General features: G+C 38.7%; 1 protein-coding gene across 3 annotated transcripts in view; it reads left to right on the top strand.

Moving 5' to 3' along the window:
• The window catches only part of LOC126380694 (homeobox protein araucan), a 77,701-nt gene extending 52,465 nt beyond the window's left edge, over nucleotides 1-25,236 (top strand). For 2 of the 3 annotated variants that reach the window (XM_050030274.1, XM_050030275.1), the window contains exons 3-7: nucleotides 11,522-11,634; nucleotides 16,380-16,696; nucleotides 20,679-21,270; nucleotides 21,479-21,541; nucleotides 23,513-25,236. In XM_050030274.1, the coding sequence (XP_049886231.1) occupies nucleotides 11,522-11,634; nucleotides 16,380-16,696; nucleotides 20,679-21,270; nucleotides 21,479-21,518 (1,062 nt within the window). In that variant the 3' untranslated portion in view covers nucleotides 21,519-21,541; nucleotides 23,513-25,236. The remainder of the gene's footprint in view (nucleotides 1-11,521; nucleotides 11,635-16,379; nucleotides 16,697-20,678; nucleotides 21,271-21,478; nucleotides 21,542-23,512) is intronic. The other variant, XM_050030276.1, reaches the window with a different exon arrangement.
• Nucleotides 25,237-25,580: the final 344 nt, after the last annotated feature.

Below are 25,580 nucleotides of genomic sequence, written 5' to 3'. Positions count from 1 at the left end.
TGGAAACATGTAGGTAGTTGTGGGTGCATCCTAAATCGTTAGGTGTGAGATCTCTATCTGTCATTGTATTAAACAAGGTTTGCTGTATCTACGCTCTGTGACCCTGTGCATGTTTAATAACAGGTGTTTAAATGTACGTGTAGTATGATTGTGTGCCCTGCGCTCCTACCTAACTCACGACAAGCCCGGCCGGTTCCGTGCAAGCGACAATTTAGCGAACAATGACGACGCTCCGCCACAAATACACTCGTGCCTGTTTCTGGCTATGTAAGTCTTCATCGAGGTCCATTCTGAACTCGACCTTATTTGTAAACGCACTACGTATGATTTTCCTGTAGAGTGTTGTATGGCCATTGCAGGAAAAAATATTCAGCTGCCATTTGAGTACACTAGCGACGCTGGTGGCGCCGTCTGTTCGAGCGGCGACTTACTAACAATACGGGTACGGCAGCGGCAGCGCCATCTTTTATCTATTGTCGGCTCGCATACATAAAAAAAGTTTAAGTAACCGTACTTTACAATTTTAATAATGTCAATGCATTATATTTCTGAAAACAGAAATCAGGTTTTAAATTATCTACCGATATTTTTATCTTTTTTCACCTAGAGCTAGTCTGATCTGAGTCTGTACTTATATCGTGCCAGCCAAATTACAGACCTACATTGTATCTTCCATTCACAAAATTCTCCCGCCTGCAGGTGTTTTGGGCACGTGTGACCTGTGAGGCAAGGCCATCCGGGGCATGATACTTATCAGTAGCACCTACCTTTATTATCTAAATCCGATTCAACTATTTCGATTTGCAATATGTGTAGGTTTTAATTAAGTGAATTAACACACTCACAAACAGAGAACTTGCTAACTTCTTGTTATTGTTATTTATCTAACTATTATGGTTTGAATCTCCGATTGCAGAATTCAGAATTGGCTACTTGACAGTTATAACAATAAAATAATATGAAACATGTCGGATATGGTAGTTTATCATTTAACGATAATTATCCAATAGTTCTTTTTTATTAAGATAATTTTTATATGTTTTATTTTTACAAAATAAGAATGCGTTTTTTTAACTGTGTACCTATTACAAAACCGAAACACAGGCGGCCATGATTGGGCTTCGTGTGTTACATTTCCCAATATAAACAAAATCTATCTGCCAGGTTTCAAGTGATAACTACTGTTTGAGAGCTTCTTTGTTTGTTGAACTGTGACGTCACTGGGCAAAATGTCATGTGACCAACCGTTTTTGCGCGAAATTTAAAATAATTGAAGAAAAATGTGTTTGCTCTATTATATAAAGCTTTTTCGGGTAAATAAAATATTTTTAATTGTAAATTTTAAAATACTTATCCGAAAACTGTCAAGTAGTCAATTTGAATATTTTTACCCTTCTAGGGAAACACCCCCGCTGACGTCACTATACCTGAAGTTGTTCTACTTTACTACTTCAAACAACACTACAATGAAAGAAGAAAAAGTAAACTTAATGCTCTACTTTATAGTTATAGCAAGTTCTTTGTTTATGTCATTTTCATTAAACAAAGGTAATCAGAATGACAATATCAAAAAACACAAAAATATAGTATATTGTACAGCTCGGTAGTAAAATCTTTCGTCGGCACAACGGCAGCATGTGCACCGTCCTGCGATGCGTTTCTCACCAGTTTATTGCGAACGGAAATATTCAGAGCCCTTCCCCTGCGATGCTTTCGAGTCAAATGATAGACATACAGTGATGACATCTCAAATTAACAACACTATCCGTGAAATGAGAAGCTCTTCTCTGTGGCTAAATGTCAAGTTTATACAACGTATAAATTTAGTTAGTAAGTACACAAAAGTTTCTTCGTCGCGCACAAGTAAAACCAATTTTAAAGTTCAATAAAAAGGAATGACTAAAACGCCTAAGCAGGCCCAGGAAGACTATAAAAACGCAACAAAACCCCAATTTAAATACATCAGTAATCTTAAGTCAAAGAGAATAAGTTTAGAAAAAGGACAGAGATTCAATTAAAAGGGCGGCTGAGAGAACCGTGCGCGGGAGCGTTTGCGGGACCGAGAGGGAAAAAATAAATAACAGTAGAGAGAAATCAAGCGAATTGAGAATAGCCATTAAGGTGTTAATGAGGGTCTTATTAAGCCGTCTCCTCCCCGTGGGTGGTCTGTCTGTAGTGCTCGCTTTGTTCATTAATCACTGCGGATTAAGTTCCGACCTAATTATCAAATTTATATCACAACACCAACAATGGATAGTACTGTAGTCTTTTGATGTAAAGTTTCTCAGTAAATTAGATATTATTATAAATACCTTTAGTTAATAGGTAAAATTGGAAATATTTTTTTATATAGGTAAGAAATCAGGTTCAGGTTTTGGTAGGTGGAGCAGCGTGATGGAGTATGCTCCATACCCCCTCCGGTTGATTGAGGGGAGGCCTGTGCCCAGCAGTGGGACGTATATAGGCTGTTTATGTATAGGTAAGAAATGAAATAAATTAAAATCTGAACTAGGCAGCGGCATTTTATTCCAATATCTTATTTATTTTCACCAATGTTCCGGATGTGTCGTATATCTGTCGTTGCTTTTATTAATATGATATTATTCGCAATATAACCGTTGGTGGTCCATTTTGATGAAAACACTGGTTAATAAAATAAATATTTTGTTGAGGAACATAAATATTCCGGGAACATCTATTACCATCACTCTTTCACCGATTAATTAGTCACTAGCGACCTTGCTTTGAGTAATGACAGAAACTTGTTTTATTTTTACTCTAATTAGTTCGAATTGGAAAACACGGAGGAATTTATGACTTAAACAAACTAATAAACCAACCTGCCTTCGTGAAGATACTTACAGACTTTTAGTTCTTAATGTAATAAAATATATTTTGCTCGTAGGAACAATAACTGAGTCAGCATTGTTTACAGTTATGTACTTACAAACTCTACAAGACTCGTTACGTGAGAGTTCGACTCCGCACACCCCGTGATGTAATTATGTGATACTCATATTTTTGTGTTACGTAATTACTAAACTATGACTGATGTAAGTAAGTAGTCGTTACGTGAGCCATGTCAGGGGCCTTTGGCGGCTCAATAGTAAGCATGACACCAGGGTTGATGAGGTTGGTACTCCACCTCACAACTCACACCCAGTGGGTGGGTTGGTAGATGGCGCCCTGATCTCAAGTGACATACATAGGTACTTACGAAGTATTATTTATGAAAGGTCAATGGTTAATTAGTCCAAGTCAATGACCGATGTTCAGTGTCAGTGAAAGTGTAAAGTTTAAATTTTAATTTGTATAGTTAGGTTTTTTTTCTATTCCGTGCGGAACATCGTATTCCTCGTCAGACATCGAATACTAGTAGTAATGGTTGCGGGTTGTTTGACCGACGTCTTATGGCTCTGCCCATCCCGATAGAACCGGAGTGTTTTAATGTGAGATTTAAATTTCTAAACTGTTGTTCAAGTATATAAATGAAGAAAATATTAATGAATTAATTTTATTAAGATAGAAGAGAAGAAGACGAGAGTCAAACCAAAACAGACATTACGTTTCAGCAGTTTTCCAAACATTCAATTATTTACAGTAATAGTTAGGCACGTCGGTACTTGATTAAATAATTAGTAACTAATGATCAAATTATCAAAGATATTCTTTTTCTTTGTAATATAAAAAAAATCAATAAAGAAATAGAATATATATGAATGACCATAAATGTTTATAACATCGTGTCGAGATGGTTAACTGATGTGAACGCGCTCCTTTAATTCCGGTGGTTGTGGGTTTCAATCTGGGGTTGGACCCTTATTTTAATTATATAAGATGAGAGATAAAATAGTTTAGAGCCATTGTGAAAATAAGCTAATGTATGTTTAAGATAACTTATTTAATGTTTGAAATACAATAAAATCTAGCATTATTGAAATTGACAACATTTTGTTATGCTACCACGCAACCACGTCGCCTTTTTGCCTAGGTCTTATGATTAGTGCAGGCGCTTTTGAAAGTCTGTCATGTCGTAAGGAATATACCTACTTAACATTTTTTGTCTCTTTGATAACAAGTTGTTTAACACGATATTATGCATAGGTAAACTGTATTGATCGAAAGTTCAAATACTGATAAAATTAGAAATAGCCCTGAATTGACACACCTTGGTGTCATAAGTGACATAATCTCACATGTGTAATGATGGCGATCGGTGTGTTACAGTATATAACGCCGCCATTGCTTTTATATGATGAAATAGTAAACGTGGGTGGGCTTATCAAGGCGTATATCAACGATTTGACATAAATGCGTTATAGTTAGATTATGTGACAACTGATAAAATGTTGTAAGGCACCGCCTCGTCGTGATTGACACCGTGCGTGTTTGCATTACGATATCCGTACACTCCACACTTCTGTATCGGTCTTATCTACCGGTCACAAGCATTTTAACGATATCGTGTAAGCACAAGATGGTTGAGTTTGTCGCTAAAATTTTGGTGTAGTTCTCTAACCGATAAAAATATCTATAAGTATATACATATTATATGAAAATTATTATCTGACGGGCCGTCACTACGTGGTGCGCGACAAAGCACGGTGTGTAAGAAAAAAGTAATAATTGTATCCATCCATGTTTGTAAATAGACCAGAGTTGGAAGAGTTACGGTGACACGTACGAACAGAGTTTAATGATTTGTGTTGCTGTCGAGTCTGTTGCTTTAGCATAATAATCGTTTACAAACAATGACCGCTAGCAACCCCGCAACCCTCGTCTCACCTCGAGCGCGTTAATTGCTCCGCAAATATACTCGTCTTCGCACTAAGCGTTTACTTGGTGACTTTAATGAGTGGGCAAACAGTCGCGCGGTCGCGGTCAGCCACGGCTGTGGCTCGCCCGGTGATAAATCTTCAGCTTTTCCCCGATTTCCCGGCACCCCGCCGTGGCCGGCCGCGACTCACCCTCGTCCACTCCCGCTCCACTCTTATAAATTACCTACACACTTTCACTATAAATCAAACAATGGCCACGCTAAATGTATTTACTATTGTTTGAATACACTTCGAACACCACTATCGTGATCGATGCCGTGTGTTAATGCATGTTTCATTCGGCGATCATTTCGTGCGTCATATATCTAACAAAATCTTCGTCAGCAATCATGGACGTTACAGGAAATTTGTAACGTCCCTTTGTTCAATCCGGAACCGGAGTGTATTATATCCGTTCCGTACGAAGACCCTCTCGATTAATCTTAAGAGAAAAGTTTGACCATACGTTGACTAGAGGAAATTGTCTAAATGCGAAATAATTGTAAGTTTGTGTGGGAAATAACGAGGGGTAGTATGCAGTGTTTATAAACAATTATAGCGGTTTTAACGTCGACTGCGCTCGCTGTCCTTTTAACAACACAAAGGTGTTTATTCTTGACCGTTATCTCTGACGGAAGTCAAAAAAAAATATGATCCAGGCATTATTTTGGTCCGCCGCCCTCCCGCCTCGCGGTGCGCTCTGAATTAGTGGAATAAAAAACAAGGTGTCGATTAAACTTGAGATAGCTTTTGACTACATTATTATTTAATTTAAGTTTGTTTTATAGTTTTGTGGCATTGTGCTGAGTTGAATTCAATTTGCTCATAAACAATACGTATATGATAAGGACATGGAAATTGTATTCACAAAATAAATTGATTTAGATACCTACTTAACTTAGCTTATGATGAATCTACAATATACTTACTTATGTGCAGGTAAGATTAAAAATATAATTACTTATATTAATTTCTTAAATATGACTTTATTGATTATCACATCCTTTTATTTAATAGAATAGTCGGTTAACAAAATATAATAGTTAAACGCTTGCTTTGCAAAGAGACACAATTGCCTTCAAATGGAAAAATTTAACGCCCTTTTATAATATTATGACAGTGTTTGTTATGAAACTCAGGGTGATCGACGATACGACCACCGGGGCGCCGGCTCTAATTCAGACCTAAATAAATGATACGTCAGCAGCAACAATGGCGTCGATGAAGAAGTCTCCGCTCGCAGAGTAGCGCACTCGCATTGTATATTCAGCGGAAAATAATCGCGGTGAGACGCTTTACAGTTGGTAAATTTGGAGTGAGTTTTTTGCGAGTTATTGTAGCGATCCGGACAGATGTCACGGACAGGGAATCCGTGGCAACAAAAGCGCCCCGGGGGCGCATTGTCCTCTTCTCTCGACCTCCCCGACTTCCCTGCCCGACCATTAACACTGACACCTCCAACATTTTATTCTCGTAACAAAATAATACATAATAATTTATTCAATTTATTTATTGCTATATTCAGTTTAGAATAGGTTATTGCTCTAAATGGTTTATAATGTCCTTATTTTGTAGATAATTTATACGCGACTTAACGCAAGTTCGGGCTTTACAGCTGCGTTTTACCCTTCGATGATGGCTATTAGCAAGACATCAGATAATATACGTTATAATAAATGGGGGCCGGAAACTCCTTTGAATTGACGTGTCTCATTGAACGTTGATTCGTTAATTTATAATATGGTATAAGGCTGTAATATTGATTTAATTTAATAATTTCCAAGAAGATCGTGGCACTTGTGATAATTAGGTTGGAGAGTAATTTATTGCGGTTTGTGATGGAGCTCGAGTTGAATAAGTTGAGGGTATTATCGGTAAAGGTTGCGCCGCTGCGGCCCGAGTCGGGATTAAGAGTGAGGTCGCGGTGTGGTCGCGCGGCGCGGCGGTCGCAATAGGTGGCGGCGTGAACCGCGGCCGTCGCGGCGGGCGCGCCGAATCAATCACGGAGACTCAATAATTGATCGCCGAGGGCTGTGCCGTCTCCCCCGACCTAATTACCTCTCTCGCCCTCCATACGCTCACGGCTCATTAAGGACCGTCTGTTGTTTGTTCTCCTAATTAAAGCGGAGCTTTATCGGTCCCGGGCCCCGTCTAATTGATATCATTGCGAGCGTTTACGATCATTGAATTACGGCGGCCGCGATCGGTTACCGTCGGGTTCGGCAGTTAAACGTGACCGCACATTGTCTCCCGCCCAAGCCCCAATTGACTTGTTTAATCCAGGTTTATTGTTTATTTATTTATAGTGATAGAACTCCATTACGTTAAACTCTCCAAATCTGTTCTCGGTTTTGGAAATTATCATTAACTTTCTACCACATGCTTCGAATCATACGTAAGTACTCGTTATTAGTCAAGATCTTCCAAAACTTATGAAAATATACCTATTTAGGTATACTTACTGACTACTAATGAATGACAGATCATTCCGTTTGACGGTTCCGCTAAAACTCGTAAAACTAACGTTCAATTTCATCAATACCACTAAGAAATTATTTTCTGACCAGTTTGTTATATGCTTATGTACGTATTATGTTCATAAGTTTACGATTTGAAAACATAATAACGATTCTAAATCCTAATCATAGCGAACAACTTAATTTCCAATAATAGCCAATCACTCGCAAAAGCGTGTTGTAAAAATGAAATGTTTCTGATTAAGAAAACAATATCATGCATAATAAAATAATATTAACTCGATACCAGCGAAATAACGTTTAGTCCTCGAAGTGGAAAATAACCAATTTCGTTTAAATCACAATCTAGCAATTCTTTGATACCCGTGAAATTGCCGTAACGAAATAAATGTTAAATAAAACGTAAAATAAAATTATTGTGCCTCCACAAACAAATAATTGGAACGGGAACACAGCTCCGCATAGCGGCCGGGCGCGGCGGCGGCGGGCGCGGTGCCGCTCGTTTTATGGCTTATTTGGGGGAAAGCTTTATTGAACTTAGCCACGTTGATTTCTTGTTCCGCAAATACAATCCTTAAAACAGATGGAATAGGTATTGCAATTGCTTGTTGGCTTTGAGTTGCGTCACCACCGAGCGCCATGAAATGACTTTTTCGTTTGTGTTCGCTCTTTATCCACTTAGAGTCATTTTTTTCCCACTCGCTACAATTCACTTTCAGATTTTGCTAGTCGCGCTCGGTACTGTTATTATTTTATTGCACGAATAATATTAAGTATTTTGCGGAAAAAAGAGGATATCTTCAGTGAGTTATATTTACGAGTTCATTTCTGCTAGTTAAGATTTTTAATTTTAGTCATATTCCTAAAGTGAATATGCACCTCGTATGTATTTGCTTTGAAGTGTCGTAATTGCAGTCGCAGAAGGTACCTACTTAATTTATTGTGCAGCGAAACAGTCATAGACTTTATAGAGCAGAAAATAGTATTACCAAACATGACAGGCAAGCGGGTAAAATCAAAGCCTTTACTGCGTACAGTAGCCAGAAAGGCGAGCGGAGGAATGATGAAGTGACGTCGTTTTGGCAGCGCGGCGGGCCGACGCGGCGCCTCGGGCGGGCCGCCGGCGCCCGCACTCGCCGTACTCCAAACTCCAGCGATGGGGTACGAATTTATGAACCGTCAAATAACTTATCACCAGTTTAATGCAATGAAATAAACGAGCCTTATTTATGAACCGCACCGATCACTCGAACGTGAACTTTGTCTTTTTTTGTTTCTAGGGTCGCGGCTGTCCTAGTTGGCTTTTATTTATAGATCTAGCGACGCGTGTGAATAACGTTAATAGTGGGGCTGGCCCCTTCCGCTACTGTTTATATTTATTTGGGGTTGGTGTAATGAGTCTATCTGGCGCGCTGACTCGCGAACTCTGTGGAGAATTGATTAAAATGTTGTTAGATTCAGTCTTACGGAAAAGGGGGACGAATTGGCCCGGATACATTTTTTAAGGGTTAATAAATGAGCTTTATCACGTAGTGACCATCCCCTAGCCAAAACAATGGTGTGTATTACGTAAAAATAGTAGCTAGGTACTTACTTACACGTCTATTATAATTCATTTCACAATTTCAAGGTAAATGAAAATATATTATTGGCTTTGTCTTGTCACTTAACAAATGCAGAACGTTTCAAATCTTTCATTAATAGTCATGCTGAAATTATGTTTTTTCATAAGTAGGTACCAAATTTTTTGAGGGCGAGATACAAAGGTAAGGTATAGATATGTAATATAGGCAATCAGTATCATTAATGGGCGGGCAGGCACGTGCCTCTCGAGTCGCTAATGCTAGGGGCGAGACAATCATCAGTCATAGTTAGCGGCCTCCGACCTCCGAGGGAACCGCACTACCCTGTCACGGCCACGAAAATGCGCAATTTTTATCTTACCCGCGCACAAAAGAGTTGCCTGCACGAATTTGTCACAGGCTTATTTGGCTGGGGAGACAAAAAAATGTTTCCAATGATAGATATTAACGACGTACAACACATCTTTCCAATTTATTTTTATTTATAACGAAAAATAAATAGAATTCTTAATATTCAAGTCAAACAGATTAATGATTAAAAATAATTGTAACTAAGCATTCACACTTTAATTGTCAATTACTTCTTACACGTAACCCTATCTTAATTCATAGGTATCACGTCACATTGTGAAAATAAACTGTGAAATCGTCAGTTTTGCAATTCGAAATGAGAATGTCTTCATTATAAGTAACACATAGATTTATCAAAAATTAAGTGCGCATTATAAAACTCAATTAAATATTATGTAATAACTCTGCGCAGGAGTGATCGTTCAATAGTTAAACGGTAAATGACGTCACATTTAATAACTGCAACTACAAATGACAAGTAGACAATTTGTCTGAGCAATGAAACCTACAAACGAGCTATTTAGCTGGAACAAGTAAAACTACCGGTCTAGAACAGTAATTAAGCTATTATCTCACAATAGTTAGAATGCTAATAAGGAATGTTAATGTCTGTTTATTTTCCTTTTTAGTGGCGTTATGCTTCGATGCTAGTGTTTATAGTTTATACGTTTTTTTACATTCGTGTAACAAAAATATAAACATGAACAATGTATGTATCACACATAAACAGGTCATATAATATTTTTCACCTTACTTACCTATTAATGATATTGAGCTGTGCGTAGTATTATTACATATGCACGCTAAAAGCTTTGAATTCACTGAAAAAAAAAGCTTTGGTTAGTTAGGTACTTGTAGTTTAGAAAACTAACTGATCTTTGTAGTATATTAACTATTTTGTAGTATTGTATTAAGCTTTACTATTTGTTAACTAAACCGATAATACAAAATTGTATAGTCACTATTTTGTTTTAAATAATTTATGAACAATTATTTTTTTCAGTGTTGGTAACAATATAATATAGTAGATATCTATTTCTAAAATAGATTACTTAAATTACAAAGGTAAATGTAAATGAGGATACATAAAAATGTAGTGTAAATTTTTACATTAGGGCAAAATCTCATGCATATTCTTTTCATTCTAGTTTAAGTCGACATTAAATTACAGGGAAAGAAAAATTACGACAATACACCGCATCACTTTTCTCCTTTACAATAGGGAGCAAAATAAGCTTGCTCTTTTTATTCAGTTATCGTGGGTCGCAACCAGTGCTCCATATGTATCATAATGCTTTTCATTTTATTATCAGAGGAGTCGGAGCAAAACGCAATGGGGGACGACACAGGGGTTGTCAGTTATCGTTCACACTTTTAATTTAGTTGCTCCTAATGTATGCGAATATCTGAGTGAAGGAGGGTAGCTCTAGGTGCAGGCTGCCCTCCGCACTCACTAGCTCGCAGTTAAACAACTATCACGCGTCGAGGGTGCGTATGCCTTAATAGTTTTCCCCTCTGTATCCATACATTATGCAAATACGCTAGTGATATGTCAGTTCGTACACTCGGGACGTTTATTGTTGTTCGTGAGTTTATTCCCTTTTATTAAGTTAACTTTAATTAAATTCGAGTCGGGAGTAATTGTTAGGCCGATTGACTGAAAGGAATTATGCGTTGAGATTTATGCTTACACGAGCTTAGTTATAGAGACTTGAGTACTTGAACTTGAGTTTAGCCATTATTGTTTTGTGGTATATTTCTCTCGCTGCCCACTCCATTCGGGATAGCAAACGTGAGTTTATGTATGTTGGTATGGAAAGAAATATTGATGTTGCAAAGTATATCTGGGTAATTCAAGTAAAAAATAATAATTAACACATTTAACTTTGACGGTGACGCTGGGTTAAGTTATAAAACTTAACATTCGTGAAATCTGCTTTTAAAGTTTTTCTGTTCTGATCAAGTGCAAACTTCAAAAATTCAACTTTGAATATACAAATTGCTTGCATTTTCAATTGTGTTGGTACATTCACTTAAAAAAAAATCTACAGCCATTAGATTGTGTGGAATGTGATTCTTCTACTACTGGATAGGGCCATAATGTCCAATAAGTTTTTTTTAAACAAAATCGAAATGATTCTTTAACAATATTTTATGAAAAATACTGAACTTGTTTGAAATACTTACAATTTACTTACTGAAGGAATCTGTGTCGTTGAAATGAGTACAATTTAATTGTCGACTGTTGTTGTATCGTCGGCTTGTTCGCTTATTGTGTCGTGTGGTGTTTCAGAGCAACCCTTACGCGCTAAAGGAGGGCGGCGGCGAGATGTCGGCCTGGACGTCTGCGGGCCTGCAGCCCTCCGGAGGCTACTACCCCTACGACCCTACGCTCGCCGCCTACGGGTAAGTCCCCAGGGTCCTAGGACCCCAGCAGTCCATCGCCCGCGCCACTTTAGATAAAGCCCACGCCGCGGCGCGCTAGCGGATTAACATAATACCTCCCTATCGAGACTTATCTCTCTAATAGATTGCAATGCGAAAGGCTCATGCTGTATTTGGCGACTCACTTTGACTTTAATGAATTTTGTTATGTTGTGCAAATGTACCTACCCCAATAGCTATTTTCGCGCGTGTTTACACAAATTGCAGAAACAGAGCCACATTTTCATGAGCCTATCTTAAGTTTCCCAAATTTGAATAGAAACTTAGTTATCGGAGCTTGATTGACAATTGAAAAAAAATATGTGTTTAAGTAGGAAGGTTCCTACTTTCCGTATAACATTAAATAAAAGTAATACATAAATCGAATTTAAATTCGATCTTCTAAAATGTAAGTATCTACTTACCGTTAAGTATAATTTCAAATCTTAACTTGCCTGAGAAGTGAAGCAATTAGGTAAATAACAATGTGACGGTACGACTAAGTTGTTGTACTCTGCTCTACAAAGTGGATATGTAAAATATTATGTCATAATCAAGCTGTGTAATAATATCGTATTGTGTGCAAGGACAAATATGCAACAAATGTGACTCTATAACCATTCTTGGTTATTCTTTATCTAATTTCACCTCACGGCAAAATCACATGAAGTGATAGAGACGAATGACTTTACAAGCCAATGATATATTACTCTGCATCCACTTTGCAATAAATAAATAAACACTTGATTTATTAAGTTTTTCATTGACAAGTCATCGATTGAATTTGTTTGTTTAGATAACTTTATGCGGCAGCTAATTTCTTTTTAATAAACCAAAAACCCATCTAAAATTACCGGTAAAATATAGTAATAAAACTGGCGGTAGTCATCATAACAATGTCATAACAATGTATTATGGGGACGCATCAATTAAATAGAAGTTTCACTGCGCACTTGAAATTTATCCGTCCATGAATCACGCTGAAACCGTCTGAAAATAAAAACAAATCATGATACATCAAAGCGAAGTTATGCTGACAATCCGGCTCCGCTCGACTTAATATATAGCAGGCGGTGTGTTGTAATCTAAAAATAATTAGAGGCGACATTAGTTTTTATGCGTAAAAAAGACGTAGCGATATGGGACGTGCTACGCGCACGGAAATACATCGTGATATATCGCGCCCTCGCCGGCGCGTGCAATTGTTCACCGCTCTAGTCACATAGGATGCTCGTCTGTGACACCGGCCGTAAACGAATATCTAACTGGGGAAATTGTTCATTGTGGGTGTGAACGAGTCTACACAATCGCATTTTAAGGTGCGAAACTACAACAAAAAGTTATCCCCGTTCAACAGTTGTCGTGAAGCTATAAAACTTATTCACTTGCAAATGTAATTAAGTAGGTACCCTTACAACTGCCAACAAAATTGTTGTATATTCATTTTTATGAAAAAAAAAATCGTAAGAGTCTTATAAAACGTGCGGGGCCGCAATAAGTTAGTCGGTGGAATAAATAGCCGTATAAAGAAACAAGTACGGTGAAAAGTGTAGAGAGCAACAAAAGTTGGCCGCGACTTTAGGCGCACTTCAGTTAAGTACCGTTGGCGTATTATTTGGAACAGCCTGTAATCTGCCACGCCCGCCGCGCTGAAATGAAAAATTACTCAGCTATTTTTAACACAAGACTCGAGCACAGAAAACGTACAAAAATTAGAGAAAAGAGACGAGGGAGCACTTGTCCCGCACCATTGAGATCAAAATACGCAGGAAATTACTGTGCCCGGAGCGTATCACGGTCTAAGGGAATTATTTGTGTGCCAACGATTTGGGCTGTTACTTTTTAAATAAACCAAATAAGGAGTGCTTGTTAACGAGACGCGGCATTCAGACGACACTTGCATTTGTGACGAGAGAGTTTGTTACCGGCTCTGAAAAGGCGTATAATAGAAACGCCTATTAGGACGCCGCCGTGCTGTATCGTAGACTACACTTAAGTACGCTTTCTTTTAACTATATAAAGTGACAGTAGTTTTATGATTGTTAGCTTAGTATTGTAATAATGTTACCTAAATCAAATACTACTTTTGAAAAGTACTTATATTTTATACTTACTGGTTATAATTACTTAGTTAGATTAGACCTATATTTACGAATAGATATTACAGATAACGGTCACTTTAACAAGCTATATACATATATTGCATGAGTCCAATCAAGTGTTACGTAATAAATCTGTTAGTGTGTAATAATTAATCGCATTGAGGCGCCACAGCATTAACCGGAGTCGTGAAGCGTTCAGTAATCTGTGTAATTGATGAGTCTAACGACTAACATACGTCACACTTCAATCACCATTCAATCAAACGCATTTAATGACAAAGATACAAGGACTGGAGTTACTTATGTAAGCAATATTGTTGTGTAAAGCGTTACAATGACAAAACAAACGCAACAATCCCGCACTTAGAACGCCTACTCCACTGGCACGTCTGTTACGAATCCTAATTCTAATACGACCCGAGCCTCCCTCAGGGGGATGGGGTGCATTACTTATGTATGTGTATTCGTACATAGCGGTATGGTTTACGGGGAGGGCACGTAGAGGCCGCAATTCCCCCAAGCGGGCAGATCGTAAACCTTCGATACCGCGAATTGAATGCGTTGCGCAAATTATATGTAGCACTGCTTGTTCTCGCTCGGAATGCTTCCATACAACTTTCAAAAACCGTAAATACTAAAAACCTTCTTTCCTACATAAATAGTAGGCATATGAGCAGGTGGAGTTAGAAATTAACATGATTGCATAAATATATATTTTTTAGTAAAATCTTGCAAACAGTATTTGTTGAAGAAACGCAACTACAAACTTATTTTTTTTACTTACAAATAATAATGAAGAAGTATTATTTTCTATGCATTTGTTAGAATGATTAGGACCTACTATCTACCCATACGTACAATAGGAAATATCATTATTTAAGGAATTCAACGGAACAATCGTTGTGAATTAGGTATTTCTAAGTATACTCTTTAAACGAAACGTTTTATTTAAAGGACGTAGAAAGCTACAAATATAACCCATCGTTCCAGAAATTAATAAAGACACAAAGTATTTCCGCCCATGAAAGTGTATCGTTCTTCAAACCGAGTGCATGTGTTCACACAGGGCGACGCGACGAGTAAGTGGACTGTCTAAATTAATTAGAAAGCTTACCAACGAGCCTTGCAGCGGTGGTGGCGCTGAGCACAGCCCAACCGTCGATAATTCTACATAATATAAACATTTCAGCATATTAAGCGCTATATTTTCTCAACCCGCAACGCTGTCGTGTCGTCGCTAACCGCCACAGATTTCTGAAGAGCTTATTCATGTTCAAACTAATGTGGTTTGGTTTCAGAGGCTTTGTTTGCGTGCATTCTCGACAAGAGTTTTAACATATTTACTTACTTTTTAAAATTTTATTCAAGTTTTTCATTAACGCGAAAAAGTTTGTAATAACGAATTCTCTTTTATTCATTTTATCGAGAAGTTTAGTTTTTACGGTCTTTTGTTGTTGTAAAGTCGAACCGATTCTGCTTTCGTTTTATACGCAAACCTCGTTCGAGACGTTTTTTTTATCACGCTTCTATTAAACTCGTAAGTTGGTCTGACGAACGTGCGCGAACTGACTGGTCGGGTGACGGTGTTGGAGCGATTACCGGCGACGGTGGTGGCCGGCGCGCAAGATGGCGCCGCGATCGATTGGCGCCGAGCACGCCCACGCTCACTGCCCACGCCTGCGCTGCACCGCCCTGCACTTGCAACCGAGGTGCAACGGACCGCCCTATATTCATCCAATACTCTGCTATTGTCTTTGCCAAACATATAAATAAGACGCAAAAAACCATTAAATAAACGACACAATCTTTTATTTTACTGCATTATTCGGTCGGTCTCTTTCTCAACGGCATTTGCAAATATTAAAAATAATACTGCCAATTTCTTACCCTTTTTCGTTTACAACAGACCACTCATTCAATCGGGACGAGGTTTAGTTTACAGTTTGTAACAAATAGCGTCACTTTGGCAAATCACATTCCCGTCACGAATATCGCAGCGGTGAAAATCTCAACGTGTTATTCCAACAGTAAACTCTAAACAGCGCCCTCAGCGTTGCAATTTGCCTGAACATCAAACGGTTCGGGGCCATTTTTTAACTATTTTCACGCTCGAAGCCTATTTATTGGGCCCCTCAGACCGCGCCTTTGTCATGTCGACGAGAAAATCGAAGTCAGGTATGAATGCCGCTGGGGGGAATGGAACGTTTCGCCACAATTACCTTTAGAATGCGGATGCAAATGGGACAGAAAGCCCTAAAAAGTGTATCGAATACCGCTCAGCACAGCGATAGCTTTATTTTTGTTGCTGGTGATAGGATAATTCTCTTCAACAATTTGCCTATTGTAAAAATGGGTAACATAATTTAAATAATACTTACATTCTTGCTGAAACTACTCGGTAATGATTTTATGCTTTTGTATTGTTGTTAGTAACTGTTAAAAATACCAATTGTCACCGGTTCCTATAAATTAAGTAATGGTGTAAGTAACGAAAATATTCAAGCAAGATTTACAATGTAGCTCTGTTTCATTTCCAAAACACGTTGCGAGGCGAATGGTATGAGGCCGGAAGCGCAATGTGCACTTATCAATTAGGTATATGTATAAACCTGTGTTTGTTAACAGATACGGAGCTGGGTACGATTTAGCTGCCAGGCGAAAAAATGCAACTCGAGAATCTACCGCAACCTTAAAAGCGTGGCTGAACGAACACAAGAAAAATCCTTACCCAACAAAGGGGGAAAAGATAATGCTCGCGATCATCACCAAGATGACGTTAACGCAGGTGTCCACGTGGTTCGCCAACGCGCGCCGCCGCCTCAAGAAGGAGAACAAGATGACGTGGGAACCCAAGAATAAGACAGACGATGACGATGATACTATGCTCTCCGACGAAGAAAAGGATAAAGACGACCAGGAAGAAAAAAATAAAACTCACAAAGGTGCGTTAAGTTTTCTCCTTGTTGTGTAACACTCGACTGGCAATCATGAGTATTTTCTGTAAGAATACTCTTTTTCTGTAAAAGAAACTAGAAGATTGGCAGTCGAATGTTGCCTATTTATAGCGCCTGTATCATAACACTGTTCGTTTTAGTTCCCTTGCATTGCGAGTGTAATGTCATGTTGTCTGATTGATATACGTACCTACAGCTAATGCGACTGACAGTAAATTATCCATGCACACTAATTTTCTACCAATACAGTTTACATGTGTTTTCGTGTTTAAATTGCTTCGGTTCTCAAATACCTATGCTTTAATTTTGTCGGTTTATAAATCGTTGACTGAATTGGCATAACGTGGATGAGGGCCGGAGGGTGTGCGTACAGAGGAAGGGCGCGGGGCGGCGGGGGAAGAGGTCTCAGGCGTGTAACTGTGCGTAACCGCTCCTCGCTCCCGGATTTCCTATTCGTAGTAAAGTGGGCGGCGCCAGCGCCCAAATTTCATATAAAGCTTCTTCCGTTCGTCGGTACAACGGGGCGACGCGTAGAGGTCGCGTTCGGCTTGTCTGACGATCTGCCCTACTTCATGTTCTTGCCAAAGGATTTGTCGAGTTCGTGGATCGTTTCTTTTATGAGGATATTCCGCTGGAACGTAAGTAAGTAGGTACTCTTTCGGGGATTTATAATGTGTTCCAATTGAATGTGGAACCTTTTTTCACTGCGGCCTTTGTCGTCGTGTTTGTTATATATTGTTTTTTACAGGAGATTCACAGGCTTTTTACAGGATGCAAAACATTTTTACTAGGAAGTTTTATTATGTTTGAAGGACACCATTATACACCCGAAACTAATAAAAGCCAGATATGAGTAGGTACTTAGTTTTAGAATCGAACAACTGCGAGTGCAGCTGTTAGTCTCGGTTGTCGAGAACACATAAAATATAAACGGACATTATTGTAATAAAGATGATTTTAGGAGTGAAGTGTTTTCATTGCAAACTTCATGGGGCTAATGGAAGTGGCGCGCGAGGGCGTCACGCGCGCCACGGGTAACGCGCGGCATACGTCGACTAATGAAGCCCGCTATTGTTAGGACAGAAGTGTACTTAATTCGTGGTTTCAATGCCGTCTCGGCTGCCACAACAACACCACTTGGGGGCACAAAATGTCGATAATTAACCAAGTGTTGAGATGTTTTATGGGAACCAAGCCGTCGAGAGGACTTCAAGCTTATTTTACATTACCTACTTAAATAAAAAATGCGACATTGGGTGTATGACAACATATTTTGCCTTAAGATTTTTCGGAAACTAATGTTGAAAATAATTTGTACATACGTAGGTTTGTACTTAATGTTTAGCAAAACATAATCTAACAAGTTATTTAAAAAAAAAGTTATTTAAAAACTTTGGAACTTTTATATCCACTTTCTGGTTTATGTAACCGCATGCAATATTTCTACATGATAGATATGAATATAACAATCAAAATTTTAATCTGTAATATACTTCATTTAGCTTCAAACTGAACAAAGAATGGATTTTATACCGACACTATTTATCTCCATTGTAAGTCCCATTGCACTGAGGATATTTCTTTGTATAAATAGGTATCTTACCGCCTAACGGTACGTCAATAATACAACTTTTATAAGTAAAAAATATTTTAGTTAATTCTTTCCTAAATATATTTTCATAAATTCCAATTTTCATAGTTAAAAACACCAAAATCCTACGTGAATTCGCTAAGCCTGCAAACAATACCAAATCTGAACAAATAAACCATAACAATTCTCAATCTACATACATAACCATTCTTTTACAGAAATGTCAATGTTCGCGACGTGTAATATATCATTTTAAGTCACAGTAAACACGGCCAATATAAAAGCTTTCACACGCGATCCCTAGACCGGCGTCGGTAAACAAACATCCAGAACTATCCCGCGTTAAGCCACTCATGAATAAAAGCTTCATTTTCGGACCCCACCAATAAATGTTAATTTTTGTCGTAAGCGCACGCATCGCAAACAAAATATTAATCCTGCGCGCGTTAATGGAAAACGAGTACAGAAGTAATACAAACAAGTGAGCAACGGGGCGAAGGAGTAATAAATCGCAGAGGCTCAGCTGAGTGACGCTGCACTAGAGTGCAGGAGTGCGGCACGCGGCACGAGGCGAGATGCAGCCGCATGCACCCTGCTACCCTCGCCGAGACGCTCTTCATTATATCTCACTCGCCCCCGGCGCGCTGGCTGAAGGGGAAACCACTCAACAGTATCAAACGAAGTACCATTTTTTCCACACTTATACAGTCTATCACTCTAACACACATCAGATGTGTGCTATTTTCGCCATTATGCAAGAGCGGTAGCGACTAGAAGCGTGGTTTTACTACATCGATGAGCGACTGTACACCTCGTAATGGATGTGCGAACGCCCTGCGGCCTTGTCGCCTGCACTCGAGAAAAATCTATAGTTTGCATATCCGGACATGGGCTTGCCCTTGGTTTGTTTGATAAATATTTATAGAGGATTTCCTAAACTAACCATTGTTACACACATACATTTATTTCAATCTATGTGGGTTTAGTTCTTTTATCATCTCTGTAAGTAATCGAAAATCAAATTATTCCTTAAAGATAAGAGGAAATGGTTTGAAGAAATAACCTATTCTGCGGTAAGAAACAAATCTTTAGAAATAAGTAGATTATGTAGATTTGAGTGATCTATCTACTTATCTGTTTGTTAATTTAGGTAGATACTTTAGACAATAAAAATAATAACAATCGAATTTACGTTATTTCTATATGTTTATACTTAAATCTAATCAGGAATTTGCTAAGACTGAAGTAACTCATCACAAATTGCCTCAACGAGGGAGTAAACATGTTTCCGGCATAAAACATTACAAAATTATCCAATGTCTCTTATCTTGAACCATTGTGGGTGCTTATTAGATTAATACAATGAAAATTAAAACAATTTGCCGGATAAATATCTTCGCGCAAAGTATCAGTGGCATCCCTATTTATCCTGTGAAGGGCAACGCGGATAACCCCTCTTAAAAGCTAGGAGCAGTCAGTATTAAATGGAATAAAGAGAATGAAGTCGAGCGGTCGCCCCTTCCCGCGCCGCGCCGCCTCGTCTCGCGGGCCTCTGAATTTCATTAGTTGCCCTGACCGAACCCGCCCTGCGCCCGCCGAAACCCACTTTACAACGGAAAATGGCATTATGATAATACTGAGGGCTTTATAAAATTTTGCTGAATAAACATTTTTGTGTAATTGTACAACACCATAAAAAAAATTAAACGTGAGATTAAGTTACTCTATCGTTATTAAAATTTAAAACGATCTTTTAATTCTTTATGCAACGAAATCATCTGCTGTGTTTGTTTGATCTTTAAAATCTTGTAGTAGTAGTCGTATATTAAGGACTACTCATTGTATTACGATAAAGTTGAAATAAAATAAGATGTAGTCGGCACGGTCAAAATGTACCTAAGACCGAACGAGAAGCGAGGTTGACCATTAATTGTGTCGCAGCGAGCATTCCGCGGAGTGCGGTGCCGCAGGGCGCGCCAGGAAATGCGAAATAAATGCTCGGCTTAAATACGAAAGGGATCGACAACGCAGCGCCCGCGGCAGGGGAGTCGCGCCCCAAAGTGGTATTTTCACTTCGCTAATCGGATAACCACTTAACGAATGGGTCACTGCACGCCTAACGTATTTTCACACGACTTTTCTGGAGGGAGCCGACCATTCCGCATCTTATGAGTTGAAACTTACGTCCCGGTTGTAATGGTCACACTGATTCAATCTGCTTAGTATTGGTTTAACAGGGAAAAAATAAGCTTATTTTATTGCTGTTACATTAGTTATAGTGTGGGTTGTGCCGATTAATCTGATTGCAATAATGTGTGCTCACGCGTGTTCACGCGGGTCGGACGTAAATATGATCGATGACTACGATTATCTTTACAGATGAGGAGCGGAAGAGCGACGAATTGCTGCAAGGCATGCATCATCAACTACTCGGCTACGGGATAAAGGAAGAATCGAAACGAGCCTCTTCGGATTGCGGAGTGCCAATCCCAGCTTCAAAACCTAAAATATGGTCGCTGGCGGACACCGCGGCGTGCAAGACTCCACCGCCGGCGGCGCAGCCGTGGCCGCAGCACTCGTACGGGCAGGGCCCGGAGCGTGCGCCGGCAGCGGACGGCAGCTCCAACGGGTTCGCACTGCCCGCCACTGCGGCTGCCAGCCCCGCAGGCGGCGCCTATGGCCGCTACGGAGGCTTCCCTGGCGGCCAGTACAGCGGGCAGCACCCGTGCGTGCACCCCGCCGCCTTCCCCGACGTGCAGACAGACACGCCGCCTCAGACGCCACCCAACATGAAGGTGCCGAGCGTGGCCAACCCGCTCGGCAGCGGCGGCGGCTCCGGCTATTGTTTCCCGAGGCACCAGCAGTCGCCACAGCGGGACCCCTACCACAATCCCCACCACGCTGCAAACAACCATCAGCCCAACCAGCCACACCACGAAGGATCGGCTGCTTTCAAGCCATTTTATAAAAGGTTAATATTATATTTTTTACTCATTTATCCATATTACATAGACTGGGTTACTTTAGGTAGTTAGTAACATTCGTAGGCTTACATTCTATACAATATAGGTAGCAAAATACACCAAACTCAGTATTAAAATTCAGTCGGTTAGATAAAATACAAGTCTATTGAGATCTTGACTTCACCACGTGAAAAGAGTGAATGTTTCCTATTCCAGCTCACTACAACACCCCAACGGTTTCGTGTCGGCCGTCTGAAAGCGGACCGCGCACCACTAGCGGTGAGTTATTGATTGATTCAAATTAAGGAGCCAACACTCGCGAAATGCACATGTAAATGAGAAACGCGCTCGTAAATGGATGATCGTAGTAGAGATATAGAGAAAGCCATAAACAGAGTTGCGGTTTAGTTGCGGAGGCTCGCGCCGGGGTGTCATGTCGGTAATTGAAAACAATGGAGTCGACTCGAGGCGGAGGGAGATGGCGGCGCGAGGGCGAGATTGCAATCTTGCGTCATTTGTCAGTGTCACCGAGACGCGTACCGTACGCCTACACGCTCGCGTGTAGCTGACCTGCCCAAATTAACACCTACCACTATGCACAGCTTGTAAAAACGTAAAAGCAGTCAAATATTGGAAATGATGTGTCTTCTGGACACCTTAGCATTTCACGTTAGAAATCAAGTTACCCTAGCCAACAAAAAGCTTCTTTTCTATGACCGTCAAATTATGCGTGCATGAACAAACACTTCACCAGCTATTATCTCACGACAAAAATCGATATAAGTACTTATAAATAATATCATAAGTATATTCCCAGTGTGTTCATTTACTTATAGGTTTTAAACTATCTGCATAACTACTGCCTTACAATAATATAATTTTAGTCACGACAAACATGGTACTTATTTTGCTTATTGTTAATTTTACGAGCGTCTTTAACAACATTTTTGATCAAGTTTTAAAGCAACTTAGCACCGTGTGAAGATGTGGCGATTTTCCTATGACCAGGGGCCGCATACTTCTGGCAGTAATCAATGGTTTCCTTAGAAGACGGAGCGGCATCTACGGCTCATTACAATAAATCGTTGAGCCGACACCGCCGCACAGGACGGTTTCGCAAAGAATTTTGTTTTAGTCAAACGCTCACAAATTCACTTCTATAACCTTTTGTATTATTTTGGTTTTCACGCCTTTTTGTCCCTCGAATTCTTCGACGCAAAAATAACTCCTTATCGTGACATTCTTTAAAGTAGCCCCAAAAAGAACAAATTAACATCGACAGTTTTGTTTTCTACTTATAGCATGCCTTTATTCTTTTGTAATTTAACGCTACAATAACCGAAAGAGTTAGCAGACTTTCCTCTTAAATTACATTACTTATATCATTTTAAGTATTCAAATTAGTATTACATACCTACTAAACACAAACGCAGTGCACAAAAAGATATTCACTTGTGTATTTACTTTAATGCTTTTTTATATTAATTAAAAAAAACTATACAAAATCACCGCTAAATTAAGATAATAATGTTATCATTCTAAGTCGTTGTACATTTAACACAAATAAATAGTTTTTTATAGAGTAAGTAAAGTTTAATATTGATTTTATTAGTGGCGAGTGCCGGGAGCGGGCTCGGTGTCGGTCGCCCCGATAACGCAAGCGAGCGTGCGTGGGCGCAGACTTCAATGGATCCTCTTCATTCACAACAACCTCCTCTACATTACAGCTTTGCTTTTTTTAAGGCCCTAATCTTTCCTCTTATCCGTTGATCCTCACTTGGGTCCTCTGTTTCATTCAGTCGCAGGTCGCTCGAATAACCTGTTTGACTTCTTTTTTCATTGACGCCGCCGTACAAATCTTAGATGACCGCGGCTGAGGTCGAATTTTTATTTCTTTCACGTTTTGGTTTTCCGGTCCGGACGATTCGTTAATAAATTCTCAGATAATGAGACTGAGCGTTTCGTCACCTCATCTCGATTGTTTTTTATTTTTTGGTTGATAATATGTGTGAACGCGGTGGAGGGCTCGCACCGGCGACGCCGCGATAGAATCGAAACTCCTATCAAGCCTGGGCCTTCTTTTTTGTTAATTTAAATACCGCTATTGTTTTTTAAAAGGTGCCTTTTATAGTTATAGAATTGACTTAAAATGCTGCACGATATCCAACAGATAGAAGAATCTGTTTTATTGAATAGGTTTACATAAGTTACCACTTACAAATTTACTTATTCTCGTATTTCTTGTTTCAGGTAAAGCTCGGGAAACCTGGGTCGCTGCACTGCCCATCAACCTCTAGAGACTGTCAAATTCACACAGTGGCACAGTGTTTCCATTCTATGATCTTCTAAAAATAAAACAAATCTAGGAAAATAGGACTTTGGCTGATTAAATTAATGAATTTGTTTATAGACTATTGCAATACAATCAGTTCTGTACTTTATAAGTATATAATTTATCCGCATAACACATAGTAAAGAACGTGGTAACGTGCACACATTGGAAAATTGTAATATGAAAAGTAATTAAGAACATATACCCACTTACATCCATTGGTCCTTAATTAGTTAGTACTTATGCAATAAAACGAATCATTGTAAGAAATCAACATTGCTCAGTATTTTTATAGATTAAGAATATTGTGGAATTGGAGATCCAAATTATTTATTAAATAGAAAAAAGCGCAATTATGTGTAAAATGAATCCAATGACAATTGGTTTTAGCTAATTATTATTATAAGTTGAATGTCTAACTTGAAATATGTTTGCTATAAAAATCTTAATTACCTACTCGTATTTAGGTATGAAAAATAATAATTTATTTCCTTCGTTCTTCCGTTATAATTTGAATATATAGGTTTCTTTCAGCAATAAATTATTGACTAGTTGAGGTGCCAGATTTTGCTTTGTATAGTTGTAAGCGGCAAGTGTCCAGTGGCCAGGGTCCGCGCTCGCCTCACTCGTGGGCTCCGGCACTCGGCCCTCCGGCCTCTGCTGACCTCCCGCGCCCGCGCCCCGCGTGTCCGCGGTGACCTGCGCCCATCTTGTTTATTTTTGTTAAACACTGAGGGATAATCGATTAACAAACGTCGATTTGGTTATTGTTGTTGTCCTTGTACATAAAATGTTTTGTAGATTTTCTATTTTAATTTGTCGAGGATTGTACAAAGTAATTAGTATGGTTTCGCCACATTCGATGTTGTTGACGGACACTTCGATACGAACTTTATAAATATTGTTTAAAAGTATTATTAGAATACATGTACATAAATATATTCTCAATAATATTTTATTTTTTAAATCAGTCACTTTCGAACGTGGGATCCCGTATAATATTTTAAAGGGTAGACATTTGTTTGATGTTGGATTTTAGTCATGTGGATAATATTAGGTAACGGTAAAACAGAAAATGCTACAAAGTATACTTATATTCTTCTGCAGTTATCAGACCATGGAGAAAAGGGATTTATGTAAGTGATGAAGTAAAATTGGTACTTATATAGATTGTTAACAATAGTTATTTGTGAAATAATTTACAGCTGGCTTCATAGCCGCATCTGTGACTTACTAGTTCGAGCATCGACAGTTTTCCAAGCAACTGACACATCGATTGAAAAATAGTGCTTCATAAGTTTATTTATATTATGTATTAAGCATTCTTCATAGCAATAATACTAACTTTATTTCCCACAGTACCTAACAAGCAATGAATTTCTTAGATTTTTACTTAGCCTGTAAAATGTACTTTTAGGTCACTGATCTGGATTCATTTGAAGCAATAGTTAGGAGGCTCGTATTAAGTACCTAAGAGAGAATGACATACATCACAGTTAAAAATAATGTGACCAAATCGAATACATTCGCTTAATATTAAATAAATGTTCTATATAGATATTTATAGAATTATACCTATTAATTCTTATTATTATGATTATAATTATGTAACGAATGTAATTAAATCTTTATTTCAACGAAACTTGTTTATTTTTTTTATTACAGTCAAATAAATGGGAGGTACCAGGTATTATTGGTGTAAATAAGTATGCACAACCACGATGTCACGACCATAATATATAATGATTTCGTTTGACTCCAGCATACGGCATGTGTTGGTAAGATAAACTTTCATCGACCTTCATTGACACACTAAAATAGATGACGAACTTTTAAAATTATCTTAGTCAAATAATAAAAGCTATACTTAAGCACGTAATAGAAAAAAATAATGTTTAACTCTATAATCATACAACCTTCTTTTATTATATTTACAATAGGTACAATTTAACTGAGAATGAATGTGCAAACAAAGTGCAAAGAGCT

The sequence above is a fragment of the Pectinophora gossypiella genome, chromosome Z (genome assembly GCF_024362695.1).
Source record: "Pectinophora gossypiella chromosome Z, ilPecGoss1.1, whole genome shotgun sequence".
Lineage (NCBI taxonomy): Eukaryota > Metazoa > Arthropoda > Insecta > Lepidoptera > Gelechiidae > Pectinophora > Pectinophora gossypiella.
This window is presented reverse-complemented; position numbering and strand designations above follow the sequence as displayed.